This window comes from Phalacrocorax carbo, chromosome 6, assembly GCF_963921805.1.
Source record: "Phalacrocorax carbo chromosome 6, bPhaCar2.1, whole genome shotgun sequence".
NCBI lineage: Eukaryota > Metazoa > Chordata > Aves > Suliformes > Phalacrocoracidae > Phalacrocorax > Phalacrocorax carbo.
The window spans coordinates 22113773-22130049 of NC_087518.1; the positions used below are offsets into that span (position 1 = coordinate 22113773).

Sequence of the window (16277 nt, forward strand, 5' to 3'; positions counted from 1 at the left end):
AAAATAATATAATAAATGTGGAGTTGTGGATCATGAAGTTCAAGAACACCCTCAGCAAACTCTACAGTTTATTTTCCCCCTGAAAACATTTGGTAGCTTTTCGTGTTCTTCACTGTATTCATTCCAGTTTTCCAAAACTGTAAGATAAATTCTCACCAACTTTCCTGCAATTGTCTGTTTTGTCTCCATCGTTGACACATTTGGGCTTCAGAGATGTGATTGCTCACTGCTGAAACAAAGAGAAACAAAAAAGAATATTGCAGCACTTCTTTGCTAAATGGGTATAATAGTTAACATTGTAGGAGATTTTTTTTAAGGGTTCAATATGTTCCAGGTAATTTCTTGTTTAAATATCCATCTGCTCATATATTTATTCAAGCTGACAAAAGAAATCAGAACAAAGAGAAATGGCTGCCCAAGAGGGTAACACTGAAATGTATTTAAAATAATTACGTTATAACATTGTCTAACTGCAGTATTTGCAAATTTTTAAGATTATTAGCCATCTCCTGTATTAATTACTTCCAAGGACCACTTTGGTGGACAAACGGAACAAGAAGAGGGGCTGAGTTAATCAGAATTTATTGGTAATAAGGACACAGAGTAAAAGATAGCCCTATAAGAAGTCCAACAGGGAGACAGTCAAATCCGCACCTTTCAGAAACCTTACTTTTGGTAAATGCTGAGTAAAGCATTTCAACTTGCTGAAACAAAGGGAAGCTGAAAACATGAACTAATGTAGTGTGACAGGATTTATAAGCATGAGATTGCAACTAATTTTCAGCTCACATTAACATACATTAGATTATTGTCAGTCATTAGAAATACCCAAATTCTGATTGCAGAATTATCAATCTTGCTGTTTTCTTTAATTAATTACATTTGAATACTTACATCATCTTTTAGGTTTTTTTGAGAAACAACAACATTTTTTCCCAGCCTTAGACTTGCTCCATAGCTGTGTATTGCCAATGTAGTTTAACAATGCAAGTAATGCTAATTGTTTATGCAGTGAACTAAGTATTTTTGGACTAAAATGGAGTTGTATAAGTGTAAGGTACTATTATGAATATTCCTATCTTAACTTTCCTGAAAGATTATAGATCTTGTTAAAATATCAGCGTTCTTTTGTAATTAGCAGAATATTATACTATTGTTATTGAAGGAGGCTTATGTTTTCAGTACTTTTTTATAATTTTAGGTCATTGCAACCATCCCAACAAGTAGGCTAAAGTTTTTAAAGGAGGCAGGGAGGCTCACTGAGAAGGAGGAGGTCCCTGAAGAAGAACTCAATGAAGATGTTGAAGAAATTGATCATGCAGAAAGAGAACTTCGACGTGGACAAATTCTCTGGTTCAGAGGCCTCAACAGAATCCAAACGCAGGTATGCTAAAAGTAAAAGTCCACATGGTTTAGGATAAAAAAAGATTAATCTTTGATCAAGACAGGATAAGGAAAGCCACAGAGTGTTTGTGTGTGTGAATGATGGTATTTGTTAATTGCTTTACTGTTTTTAAAGGAGGAGCATATGAAAAAGTAAAATAGGTGAACTGAACAAAGACGTGTGTGTATAGCAGGAGAGATAAAGTGAAAAGGTTATAAAATAATAATATGCAAAAATAGGTATACTTTTTTTGAGACTACTGTGAATGGGCATTCTTTTTCTACTCCAGTGATGACAGCTCATAAAACAGTGCTACTTAGAAAATGCTAGCTATGACAGTGGCTAGCAAAATGCTGTGAAGGCTTTCTAAAACATAATGGTTTATTTGGTCAAAAATATATTGTTGCTGCCACTTCTGCAATAACAGAATAATTTACGTTGTTGAGTCTGAAGTCTAATTTGATTTAAAAACCCAAACTTTTCAGTTCTGGCACTACAATATATATATATGATGATTAAAATGAATTTATTTTCTTTCCTATTAGGTAACGAAAAATGTGGTTCTGGTTTTATTTTCAGTAGTAAGGGCCTAAGCATCCATTAAATATTTAAATCTATGTGTTGGCTACTATGGATGATTTCTTAGAAATAGCTATCTTTTTATTTTAAAACCCTCAACTTTTGCTAAATACAACAATCCATGGCATTTTTAATATACTAAATATTTGCACTGAACCATGGTGCTAAATATAGTACAGATTAGGATGTCTAATAAAATTTGTCCTTTAGTGCTAAAATAATTATTTGAACTATTTTGCCTTTTTCATTGCAGTGAAGTAGTGTGTTCTATAGCACTCTAGTGCTCTCTATTTGATCAAGTGTTTGTGCCAGCTTGCAGAAGAGAGCAGCTCTGAAAGATATGTACTCACCATATCAGATGTGAATGTTTTACATAATGCTTACAGGAAAAAGCGGTGAATAATTAAGAAATCTTTTTTCTTTAAAAAATCTGTTAAAGAACATTTTTATCTCAGAAGATTTTTATTTTTGTCTTCATTAAGATAAACAGCCCTTTCTCCCTTTCCCATCTACAGATTGATAAATTTTTTTTCTGGAGAAAGAGATGCAGCCATGCATTACAGTAAATAAGGGAAAGCAGCTGACTGAAACTACAACAGTTAGGTCTCTCTAGTGCATTGACAGAGCAAAAAATAAAGAGGGTGGAAATTGCCATTAGAGAGATTAAGGATTTGGGTAAATTCGCAAGGTTCTGTGGTAAGTGATTAAATACGGATCTTCAGCTTTGAGGTTGTGTGTCTTGACTCTGTTGAGTCAGGAGCACTCATCATTAGAGAAAATTCAAATTGTCACAGTATAAAGGTGACAAACAGATGCCCAGGTAATAGTGATCTTTATGAAAAGATGACCTCTAAATGTGCATTCTTTTCTTCCTGATGGCTGTAGGAGGAGTGTTGTCTCTTGGCATTTCTGTCAGGATGTCTTTCTGGTTGTGGTGAGTGTAAACAACTACAAGCACAAAAAACCAAATTACATGCTTTCAGTTCTTTTTCTAGCCTGAGAGGTAGCTTTTAGTTCTGCATACCTTTGTCGACTTAATTCACAGATAAATTATTATTCTTTTATACTATTTAAAACAAAATTAACATCAATTATATTTCTTTGCTAACATCCATCATCTTAGTTTCCTTTCTGCTCTTAGTTGTATAAGTATCTTCAGTAAGATGTACTGTTTCTCTCCTGCCAAGAGGCTTCTGTGATTTTTTTCTCATTTTATTTATTCAGTGACTTTGACTTTTACATCCATTTCACAACTGTGGAATGATAATGAAAAAAGGACAGATTCACAGATAGTTCTAAGGTGTCCACTGGAGAGTGATGAACTTAGGTGCAGGTCAAATTAGATCCATTGTTGGATGGACCTTGAGTTGAGCGCATTTTGATTCGCACTGTGTTGTGGCCCATAAAAATGAATTCATACACTTGTACTACATTTCTCAGGAAGCCAGCTAAAGAAGAGTTGATGGAAGAAGACGAGGATGTCTATAGCATCCTTGGGGAGCTGGAGGATTTGCAAGAATCCTCTGATGTCTAATGCACTTCTGGAGATGCGGAAGAAGAAGGTAGAGCATCCCCTCACTTCATATATATATGAGGATGACAGTAAGATTAGGAGTAAACCCTAAACTCTCTCACAACTGGATTGATCATTCAAATCCTAACAAGACCAGTTTCCACCATCGTATGCTTGTGCTGTGTATTAGATTATCTCTAGTTTGGCTTATTTTCTATTCAGTCATTACTGGACAGATAGCCACAGCACTCAACAAAAGCCTTCAGCTTTCACTCTTAAAACAGTTATAAAGAATCTATGATAGGGTTGTTGGTTGTTGTGTTGGTTTTTTTTTTGCAGATAACTGCACATCCACCTTGTAATATTCTAATAAGAACTCATCCAAACTGACAAAAATTTTGCAGTTCTAAAGACCTTTTTTTTCTTTTTTGTGGCCTCTCTCAAAACAGAGGATTCAAACCTAGACCCCAGAGAAATTGTTGATTGTTGTTGATTCTTCATACTGAAATGTCAACCATATTTCTATGAAGACATGCATGAATTTGCTTGAAAGAAAGGTGTATGAAAAATACACATAACTAAGTCAAAGAGAATGGCTACTTCTGATTTTCTTTTTTTGTCTACTTTTGTTCATTTAGATATTCTGTTGTCTTATAAATATACTATAGGGTTTCTCTGGATGGATGGATGTTCTCCTTCTCTGAAGGGAAGAGTGTTTCCTTACTGGATAGCTCTCTCAGAAGACCACTGACATATGAAGTTTCACAAAAGACTCATTCTAATTATGCAAGTTTCAGAAAGATTCAGGAAGATCTCAAATAGCATAAAAGACAGGACTTTTCAACCTCTGATAGTTTTCAGCATTTTTTTCCAAATCTTTGTTGCAGTTCCTACAAATTCTTCATTCTGAAGGAAGAGACAAGCTGATCATACCATCCTGGCAGATCTAATAGCTTTTGGAAAGTTCATCAAGTTCACCTTCAGGCAAAACTGTGTAATCTGAGTAAAAACCAAAAATCATTGCATCTTTTTAAATTGTATACTGAGAAGTTTCTCTGGTTTTCATTTGAGTATGGAAAATTGTGAAGTGTGGAGATTTGAAAACTTTCCAAGCTACATGATAGATTTTTACAACACCAGGCCTGATTCTTTCCTCCTCTGCTTCATTCATCCTGTAATTCAGTTTGCTTTATCTGCTTAAGGTGGGAAATAACTGTCTAGAAATGTTTTGAGAATAAAAGCAAAAACTGAAAAATATACAGGAGCCATGTGTGCTACTGAAAAAAAGATTATTCCTCTTTAGGTGCTAAAAAATACATGAAGGTGCTGTACTGCATTTTCTTTCCCTTCCTTTCTGCATTAAAACTTTTGAACAAATGCAAATCCTATACCTATGGAAGTCCCTCCTGGCATGTGGTTTTGAAGGTAGATAAAAATCTAGCACCTCATTTTGTGGCTTTCCACATAGCTTTTAATATAGGAAACATTGCAGTAGCCCAGTGGAAGTGAAATGGAAACTGTTTTACTTCATGCAGGAAAGTTGGTGGGTTTTGGTGTTTTTTGTTTTGTTTTTTTGTGTGTGTGTGTGTGGTTTTTCTTTTATTTTAAATAATATCCCAGACAGAAATGCTTGCTGAAAATTCTGAAACTCCAGAAAACTGTTCTGCCAGGAGTCTTCTCTCAGTATAAGATTCCGCCCCCCCCCCCCTTTTTTTTAAAACCGGTAATCAGTGATATTTTTATTAGCTGTGTGTGTCAAAAAAATGGATCTTCTACAGTATAGAACATACAAAAAATGACAGAGAGGTAAAAATCCAACCTTACAAATAAGCTTCAAATGTAGGACAGTATTTTTTTCCTCTACCTGAAAGCCTATGATCAAAACATGATTGTATCCTATATTTTGATATTTTGTTGGAAATTTTTCAGACTTCTCATGATGTATGAATTATCATTTATTTTCTCTTTTTTAGCAACTTGAAATGTTCTAAATAAATGCATTCTTTTGTAATTAAAAAGATCACATCTTAATTTAAAATGCATTATTTATTTATTTATTTCTATGAACTTTTTCTTCTCTGTTGTTTTCTTGTTTTAGAAGATAAACTTTTTCGGCCAAGTGTTCTCTTCTTTCTTGGCTTCAGGCAGAACACAACCCTGTATGTTCAGCTTTTAAGATTCTGAAAAGGGTGTCATTCTCCCCCTTTAATTATATTCATGAAGATCTGTAGTTACTTTCTTCAGGAGAATGAGTAAATTACACACCTGTAATTCTTGTTCTTCGGAGAAATTATTAAATACAGATCTTCCCTTATCTTTTCACTCTTATACTAAGGTCTTTCCTTTCAGTTTATTAGGAAGACATTTGTATATCTAGAAGTGCCCTTTGGCTTAGGATTTACCATCTATGTCTTCCACAGTGACACGTACTTCATGCTCTCAGTAAGAGTCTTTAAAATCTTTTTTGAATGGTCTCTTTTGAAGAGTGCTCTGTCACCAGTGTTAGATCATGAAAACCCAAGGTCTGTATTTAATTCTACTTTTGTACAGTGAACATTTCAGGTGAGTATTTAACACGCCTTCATATGTAACCAATGGTTTGAGTCTCATGTTTTTTCTAGATGCCAATGTGAACCTTGGCTAATAAGTCACTTGTACCCCTATTCCATATGCTATCTCGCCTCAGATTGTATTTTTTCACTGTGATATTTGTATTGGACATGTAATTCAAAATAATTCTGTGGCAGAAAACACTGAGAGCAAAGGTGTAAAATGTTGTGATGACTGATCCATTAGTGTGCACACATAAATGGATGTTGTAAACAGGACTCTGAAATAGTAGGTCAGTGAACAGATCAGCTGTTTCATGTTTGTATAGTAAAAGTTCAGTGTGGCAATTTTACAGCAGTAACTTTTGATCCCTTTTACAGCTGTCTGTGATATGATTATTACCATAAAAACTTGCAGGAAAATAAACAGTGATGTCCCAAGATAAGATTATGGGAGGGGATACATCCATGCTATTAAAGATGAAGCCATATGAATTTGCTTATTCCTAAGACTAGCCACAATAGAAAATGTTAGTCAATTTATTATAGTGCTTTCAAGAAGGAAAATTTAGGAGGACTTGCACCAAGATTTGTGCTATTTTAATTGATAAATATACCACTTCACCTTCTCCCAACTACTTTCTAAGCCGTGTATTTTCAGAAATCTGGGTTGCAAGATACAAATCTGGTAACAGTTGGTTACTTCAAATTAGTTGGTTGAATTCTTCTAATTGATACTACTACTGCTGCTTTGTCATGTTGTGGTTGTACTAATGTAGCAAAGAGGATGTAGATCTGTAGCATATATTTACTGCTTGGTATTATCTACTGCCAATCCCTGGCTTTACATTTGTACACAGAGCCTACTTTTTATTGGGTTATAATGGTGACAAAGAATGCCTTGAAATACTCAGCTCTTCTCTAACTTATCTTCTGTGGTGATGAATAAAGCACTCTGGAAGGTATTCAGGATGAATAGATCAAACAGTGCATGCAATAGACATATGAAAATAACAAGGTGAAAATTGTAATGTTATTTGCTGCAGTAGTCAATCCAGTTCCACATCATCTGTGTGATTTTAAGTGCTCTGCTTAAAGATAAAATGTTAATCTTTTTAAATCTGTAATTATAAAAAAAATTCATTATCACTATGCTTAATTTATACTCACTTTAATTTTAGAAGAAGTCAGATAAAATATTAGAACACTTTCTGTTTTATCAAGCTCGTATATTGACAACCCTGTTTTTGTAGACAAAACGGAGTTGTATTTGGAATATTTTAAAGGTTTTTTTTTGTTTGGTTGGTTGTGGTCCCCGTCTCCCCCCAGATTCCAATTAAGCGACTGAATTTTCATCCCTCTGGAAGGACACCTAGAGAGCAATAACAACAGAGTAATTTTATTCTCAGTAGGAAAAAAGTGGAGATTAGTTATATCAAGTATTCCAGTTTCATTTACATATAAATAAAATAGTTTAACTTTTAAAGATTGTTATTTCAAGTCTTCTAGTTGTTTAAACTGATGCAGCTCCACTGCCTCCTATGGAGCTGTTTCATTTTATCCAGACAGAAAATTCGGATCATTTACTATGTAAAAACATTAAAAGGAACATTAAAAAGTATTTATTTCAGTTGAAGTAAAACTATGTGCACGGTTGATTTATTGTTTTTATTATTCCTGTCAGTTATGCAACTGTATCCATACTTTAAGCAACTTGTCTCATTCTTTCCTCCATTACAGATCGAAGTAGTCAATACTTTCAAGAGTGGCACTTCCTTTCAGGGGGCTCTAAGGAGACAGTCCTCCGTCACAAGCCAGACCCAGGATGTAACCAATATTTCTAGCCCTAGTCACGTATCGTTATCCAATGCTCTTTCCTCTCCTACCAGCACATCTGCTGCTGCGGCTGGGCGTGAGTGTGTATTCTTAATGCATCAGACCTACAGAGATGCCAACTTATGTAGCAGTCATTTGAGACTAAGCTACTTTGCCCTTTCCCATTTTGTCCTGTTATGTTTATTAGCTTACACATACCCAGGAACACATGACATGATAGCTTTGTGTACAGTAGATACTCTCCATGATTCATTACAAGTTCTGTTAACTTACTGTTAGGACAGGAATTTCTAGTAATTTTGTATCCAGCATATGGAGAATTCTGATTTTATTTCAGGCTTCTGTGTCATGTTTTCTCAGTCTCATTGGATATATTTTCTACTGCTTATAAAATATATACTTTAAATGATTCTATGAATAAATTAAGCAATACAGCTTGTCAGATAAAAGATCATTCCATCTGGAAGATTGTGTGTAATATAGGTCACTCATGTCCAAGAAAGATGTACTTTAATTAGCACAGGTACAGGAAGGAAAAATGAAATAGAGAATCAGGTTTATGATGCAGGGCTGAGGGATTAAGGTTTACATGAATATTGAAATAGATTTGTTTTCTCTAAATGCACTGGAAGGTAAGCATGAAGGAATGAGGGAGCTGGACAAGTTAAAGGACAGTGTTGAAACAACAAAATAAATGTGGTAGCAAATTTCTTTTTAGAAGAAGCAGGTTTTAAACACTGAAATCTTGACACAGCTTTCTTTTAGATGCAAACAAAACATCTAGTGAAATGGTGGTGAAATCAATAAAAACTTTAAAGTGGCTAATAAGAAAGGCCTGATTGACTAACAGTAAAATTCCTGTTGCTCAGGTAGAGTCTTACAGATCTAACTTCGGGTTTATATTTTTATTTTTATGTATTCAGGACTGTAAGTTGCTATTTTGTTTTACAGCATAGCCAGCATTAAAATATTATTTAAATATATAGAACTTAGTTTACAAGCTTGTCACTTTACAAAATAATGCAGTATATTCCTTATGCAAGTTTTAGTGAAAAGTTGGCCAGACAGACAAGAAGGCAGTCTTGTCTGTCTGGCCAACAGAGAGAGGGAAGGCATACAAAGACAAGGCAGACAAGAGAAGGAAGTAAAATTCCAGAACTCCTGGAGGAATAAAAGGCAAACCCCCTCAGTATTTGAACATCAAGTGTTTAGAAATGCATTAGAAGTTTTGTTGGATTTAAAAGGCAAAGAAGAAACTTTGCTTTTGCTAGGAACCCAAAGAACCATTCAGGTTCCAACTTTGGCAGCTGCTCCTTGGAGAGAATTTATATCTTTTCCTATCTCTTCTTGGGAAGTTTGGCCTGCTAACATTTTACTCCAACAGCACGAACTGTTTCAGGGCAGCAGCATGATCCAGAGAAACAAAGTCACTGAGATGCATGCCACTGCTGTGCCACGGGCACTCTAAGCTGCTTCTGAGACTCAGAGCCTGTTCCCTCATTTCCATACTGAGCAGGACACAAAACACCAGACACAAACCAGCCTTTCATCCAGGCAATGATTTCCCATAATAGCATTTCTACATTTGAGCAGAAAACAGAGAGCAACTCATTCTTCTGTGGTAGATGTTTCAATAACATCCTGTAGCCAGCAGTCTGAAAGGGTAGAGTTAGTAAAATTAGAATAGGCAATTTATTATCCCTCTCTTCTCTGCATTGCAGCAAGGCAACTAAGAATTGAATAGTCTTGCATCTTGGCAAAGGCCTTACTAAGTTGTGGGCTGAAGTTCATTAATAGAAGAAAGCATAATTTGCTACAGCCTTTGATGTCTCCTTTTATTTGGCAAAATAAAACAGGTCTGCAGAGCTCATCACTTGCAGCCACATTTATTCAGTAAAATAAAAACCATATGATTGATTTGTTAACCAACCCAGAGATAAATATCTCCATTGCAGAGGACAGTGAGAGATTGGGTCTTTTAAAGTGGTTATTCTGGACTGTTAGTATTTTGTTACTGAAATACAGTATCTGTTTAGTATCAAACCAGTATGTCCTTCCAATTATAACCCTTAGGGAAGGTTTTGATTTATTAATACAATGACATAAACCTAATACATGACAGTGAAAAAGCAAAGAAAAAAAATTTAGTTTTTATTTTTAAATTGGGTGTTTACAGTTGGCTGTTCATCTTCCAGAACCTGGGAAACCTTTCCTAATCCAAATCTCATGGAAATGGGGTCTGTTTTTATGAATTGGCATTTTCTGAGAAAATTTCATTTGCAAAATGTGCCTACTTTTCAACTCCTTGCTTAAAATTATGTGGTGGGACAGGACTGACTTCTTTCCTGCTGCTTAGAATGAATTAAACCCTAAAATAATTACCTTCTTATGGGTTGGATGAGAATAACGGGATAACTGTACCTCTGATATTGAAAACGCCTCTCCAGGAATCTTAAAAATATTGCATGTGTGGATATATTATGCGGAGTATCAAGGGAAAACCTTAAGGTTATAGCAAAGACAAAAGGGTCTAATACTTGAAAGGACCCAATATGAGATACTGTCAGGAAGGTTTGTTTACGGAGAAGTGGTGCTCAGTGTCTTGCAACAATTGGGATATTTCAGGAGTCATTTTGGGTGCCCAAAATGCAGAGGTTTTGAGATCAATACCTAATAAAAAATATAATAATCATATGATGCTCTAGAAATAAGTGAGTCTAATTTAACAGAGCATTTATGCAGGTCTTTACTAATTGTATAGTTTTTTAATATATAGTTCATTGTGACACCTCACCAATCTGAGATTTCTTCTGCAGATTTATAATAACATTTTGGAATAAAGAAAAATATTTTTTCTAGTATTTTTGGCCAGACTAATGTTTGATTCAAAGGTTAATGCATGCTTAAAGAGAAATCTCCCTGTCAAATACACCCACATCTATAGTACTTTGTGAAACAGATTAGCAAGTTAATACATGAAATTTTCAGCTATTCATAAATACAGCACATTCAAGCCTTTCATGGAGTTGTAGAATACTTTAATTAAGAGCAATATATACAAATTAATATTTACTATTAATATATGTTTATTTTTACTGAGTTTCTCTACTCACTCTGAAGTTGTCCTAGTTATGCTGATACTTTTTAGCTGTCACAGTGTTTTTGCCAATAACAAATTACAAATTTCTGCATGTCAGCATTAATTGATAACAATGAGGTCCATATTATGAGTTTCTGATATCTTTTGAAAAATGTTGCCGTTTTAAATAAACATAGTGAAAATTTCTGCAATTGAAACCTGCCATTTTATATACTCTGATGAAAGCAGAAAATGTATTTAAATGCAAACTAAATACGCGTACATATTTAATAAGCACATGTAAGCTACAGAAAATGAAAATATTGGAAAAATAAGTCTGTGCAATATGGTGTCTGCCAAGTTCTCGGGTTTTGTCATGTCATGCGTATGAACACACAGACATAGGTACACACACAATCTTCTATCATTGGAAAACTGTTACGCTACAGAGTTAAAAGTGGTGTTAGATACCAGACTATCCCATACCAGCTTTGGTGGATATGTATTTTATATGCATTTCTTTCCATGTTTTACTTTGGCAAAACAAAATCAGATCCAGTGGGGCAATGGAGGATCTTTTTTACTTTTGAAGCTCAGAATTATCAACACAAAATGTTAGCTTGTGCTTAAACTTTAATGTTTTTGAAGCCTTTGCTACTATATTGCTTAATTAGGTAGCAGATTAGTAGATCTAACTGTACACAAATTAAACAAGTTATTCCTTATCCTAACTTGTTTATATCTGATTCTCAGAAGTTGTTTATATTATCAGTAGATAACCCCTTCAAAAGAACATGGTTTCAAATCTTCCAAGGAAGACACACTTTTAGTATTCCTTTGTACTTGCTCTTCCTTCTTCCTCTCATTCTCATATATAGTTCCTAAGTGGAAGCAGCCAGAAACTGCAGGTCTCTTACAAAAATAACTCCTTTCTTTCATAAAAGGTTATAATTAAAAAATGTTAAGTGTAGGAAGCATTGGGGGAACAACAAACAAACAAAACCAAACCCCATGAAAAGGCAATCTCCCAGATCATGACTCTGCTGTAGTTTCTGTATTTGAAAGTTCCTTTTAATTTGATTTGTTGAGGACTGTGATTTCTGCCTGAGATTTCTAGAAGTGAATATTTCATGGAATCACAACTTTTTATTATATTAACTCTAGCAACAGTGGCCACCAACAAGCCACTTGTAAGTATGACACAGGAAAAAATACACAGTGATGACGCCAAATCTTATAGCAGCTAATTAAAATCTTACTAAACAATCACAAAATATTCTCAGAAGTATTTGTCCATCACACAGATCTCTGAAGGTTTTTTAGAGGTTTTTTTTTGGTTGGTTGGTTTTTAAAAAGTGTTTTTGAACAAAAGAAAAACATAGCACCATTAAGGCTGTATTTTTGTTCTGGTTCACAGTTTGGAGAGAGCTACAAACTTCAAAAGCAGAGCTAATTTTTATTGAAAGACAACTTCTTTTCATTCTCCCTTTGATTAAAAAATAGGTGAAATTTATCAGACTTGCCAAGAAACTGTCATTTATAGGTAGCTTTTCACAAGCAGCATTTGCCTTGGAGTGGCACAAGGGCATAAGCATCTGCAAACTGTCTCAAACTAACGTAAGATATTAAGCAAGCTTAATTCTAGTGCATACTACAGTTCATTTACTAATAGATAATTTTAAAGAGAGAGCTTAGTTTAGATATTTGTAATCTGTCGTGTATGAAAATCAGGTTCTTTGATATCAAGAAAAATAAATTACTGTTCCAGCAGCTTTTGCTTTTCTGTATTTTTTATGTATTTAGTTTCCTATAAATGTAATCATCATTCAGCTGGGCAGACTATAACTAAAACATAAGATAAAATCTGAAGTTTCAATCAAATTTTGTCATTAAGAAAAAGGGGAACAATTTGCTTAAAAAAAATTTCTATTTTAATAAATGTTAAGGCAAAGATAACTGTCCAGTATTGATCTATATTCAGATCACAGACAAAGTCAAGTGGCCATACCAGCCTTAGTGAAAATGTCAGTTGCTTTCTGTGACAACATGGTATAACTATCACATGAGGAAATGGAACAAGCAGAACTTAAACAAAGTCCACATCTAAAATAATGTTTATAAAAGTTGCACCATTTGGGAACATCATTAAACTAGAGACAGAGAGACCATGCTAAAGCTTAGAAGTTCCCAATGGTTATAACCAGGATTTCACAATCCTGCTGGGATATACAAGATCAAAATCAACTTCTGTATATCTTCCCTGTAGGGAAACTAACTAGGTTTAAAATCTAAATATAAAACCAAGTCCTCAACTGGAGATACAGCATGGCAAGAAGGTTTAGACTCCTAACACAGAAACACATTCTTTCAAAAGGTTGCATACTATATTTAAACTTTGCCAAATCTGATATGAAAATGTTAGGCTCCATAATTTTGCATCAGTCCTATAATAAAGGAGATATACTACAGAAGTGGGAGCCCTGCATATGGTACTGATCTTGTGCTCTAAAATTCAGTGGAATAATAGTCATGTGAACCTTTTGTGAAATGATAATCAGGCCTGAGGATTTCACAGAATATGTAGGTATTCTGCTTTCCTCTTGCTGCACATGGTTTGACTTTTCAGCAGCACTTACTGGATTTACTGCATATTTATGTAAAAATAGAGTAGGACAGATAATGTTATGCATCTGTTTCACTCATTAAAGCAGAAATCTAGAAATTGTCATTTTCCTAAAATTAATTGGTTTTATTTTATCTTTGAATTCGCTCAACTTCTGCATCACACAATCCAGAACATACTAGCCACAACATTTACAGAAGACTCCAATACATACAGTATCTCCTCCTGTGGATACCTAATCTGATTTTACTCACCTAAAATTGGGAGGATTGAAAAATAAACAAAAATACACTGAAGATACATCTTCTATTTCAAAGCTTTACATATGCAATAGTACTTGATCAAACTCATTTACCTTTATATAGCTATAGTCTTGAAATAGAATAGTATCAGTTACATATAAGAGTTGGCATCTCTTCGCAAAATTGACCTCTTGTTTACAATTTTATACTAATCACCTTACTGATCTTTCAGTATTGAATTTATTTGCTTTTGCAGTGCCCTACTCTCTACTGTCTGAATATTAAATGTGTTTGTTTTCCCAGAGGGCTAGAGAACATTGGACAAAAGGGTTCAGCAGGAGAGAGTGAAATAAAAAGAGGTTGTGAGTCTTTAACCTTGAGCCTGAAATGAATGTGAACCAAACTCAAGACACTTGGCTTATATAAAGCCGGTAAACATTCGAGTATAAGCCCACACACTACCAACCATAATATATCTGTTGATGCTTAACAGGCCTCGTCTATTTTGCCTAGATTGTTGTATTTAGGAGTGAGATTCTGAACATCTTTTTCTTCTGATGGAAAAAATTCATAGTATCTAAAATTCTATTTCTTTTATTTTTCTTGCCTGATGCAGTATAATTAACTTTCAAGGTGGGATGCAACTGAAGAGTTTTTCTGTTACAGCTACAGAGAAGAAAGAAGTGGAAACTTATAGTAATGTCAAAAAATGTCCTGAAGTGTTGTCCCCACAGTCTTTTGTTTAAAAGCAGTTCATTTTTTTTCCTGTTGTCTCCATTACTGTGAGAAAAGGGAGCTGTATCGCACTGTTTGTCTTCCCTTGGCTTTGTCAGTATCATAAAGATAAATCATTACATGAACTCTACATAGTTCATAGTAAACCAACACTTTCTGGGTTCTATCCATCATGGTTATGTCCCTGCTTTTACATGCTGTACAACCATAACCACATTATACGAAGTTCTTCTGCTTTATTTTATCTTCAAAAAAGTAATCTGCTCTTTGTTTCAGGAGAGCCCCTAAACATTTTTACACCAGATGTTACTTCAGATCTTGAACTTAAGCATGTATTAAAAGAATTTGTTGCTGTTGGGCCATGTAACTCTGGGTAAATAATATTTTTTCAGTTCTTAGCTTAAATAGGGTAGTATTATTATATAGAAATTAAAATGCCACCTTTGTATCCAACAAAACCTCTACCTTTGTTTCCACTAACATAATGAAAGAAGGAAGTTTTGTTCCTGTAAGCAATAATTTTATACATTGGGGGACACACTATGAACAAGATTTTAAACTATATTGTAATGCAGAAATTCTGTCACTGAATGAGGTGTGACTCTCAAAAAAAAGTTTTCTTCTAGATGCCAAGCTAAATATCCAGAATTTAAAATTGGGGAGGGACTTTCTCCTTAAGTGAAAAATTAATGAGAAACATGAACAGCTCTGAAACTGTAAAGACATTTTAAGAGAAAGAGGTAGTTTTCTACATCTCCTTAGTGAAGAAAACTTATTAGAAAGCTAACTTTAAGTACTCTCAGCTTTAGGGATTTGCCTAAGTATGGCCCTTACACTACCACTGCATTCAGAAGATTAACTACTTTAGATATTAGCAGATCTGAACTAGTCCTAAGCTAATATTTCCAGTAAAAATCACTATGAAAAAGTAGAAGTTATTCTGGTAACATCTAAATGTTCCTGCAAGACTCAGAATCTGTGCCAACACCTTGCCACAGATCTTCACATGAAGTGATGACTGCTGGCTGATTCTACATTCTGCAATTACATCTTCAGATTGTTGTGTAATCACATCTAAGCAAAAGATTTAGTGTAGTGTTTTCTTTCAATGGATCATTAGTTCAAGCAGTCACTGCAGAGTACCAAATTCAGGTCATGGCAGGCAGGTTTTCATAACTGGCTTTCAGATACAGCCTAAATCTATAGTTCTTCCTCAGCTGACTAGTTGACTGACTAAAAGCTTGGTATTAAATGCAAATTAGATGCCAAATTTTGCTATTAAATGCAATATAGATGCTTTCTCTGCTATGGAACTTGGAGCCTCATAAATTGAAGTCAGTTCCTTCCTTGCTAACCCGTAGAGACTTAAATACAGTTTGTGTGACTTGCAGAAAAGCTTTACTTTCATGGGATTTTGCTGGATCTATTCAAACGTAATATGAAATTGCAAAACTTTTTATTTAAGTAAAAATTTACTTTACCTTTATTAAAAAGAATCCAGCTTGTAAATAGAGCCTAAATCTATGCAGTAAGAAATGGCTGTATTCAAGAGAATGAAATTATTTTGTTAGTTGATAAGATATAGCAAACAGCTGTAACTGAATGACTGTTATTTTTATTTAGATAGCAGAAATAATAGGTAGCTTTGCAGGAAATGTCATCATATGAGCCCATACTATAAAGTAAGCATGTTACAAAAAGTTTTCTGAGTTAAAATAGGACAATATCGTAATCTAT

At 34.3% G+C, this 16277-nt stretch overlaps 1 protein-coding gene across 4 annotated transcripts in view; it reads left to right on the top strand.

Moving 5' to 3' along the window:
- ATP2B2 (ATPase plasma membrane Ca2+ transporting 2) overlaps positions 1–16277 on the top strand; it is a 464757-nt gene that overhangs the window by 442714 nt on the left and 5766 nt on the right. For 2 of the 4 annotated variants that reach the window (XM_064454232.1, XM_064454233.1), the window contains 2 exons: positions 1202–1384; positions 7766–7852. In XM_064454232.1, coding sequence (XP_064310302.1) covers positions 1202–1384; positions 7766–7852 — 270 coding nt within the window. The remainder of the gene's footprint in view (positions 1–1201; positions 1385–7765; positions 7853–16277) is intronic. The other 2 variants (XM_064454234.1, XM_064454235.1) reach the window with 1 other exon arrangement.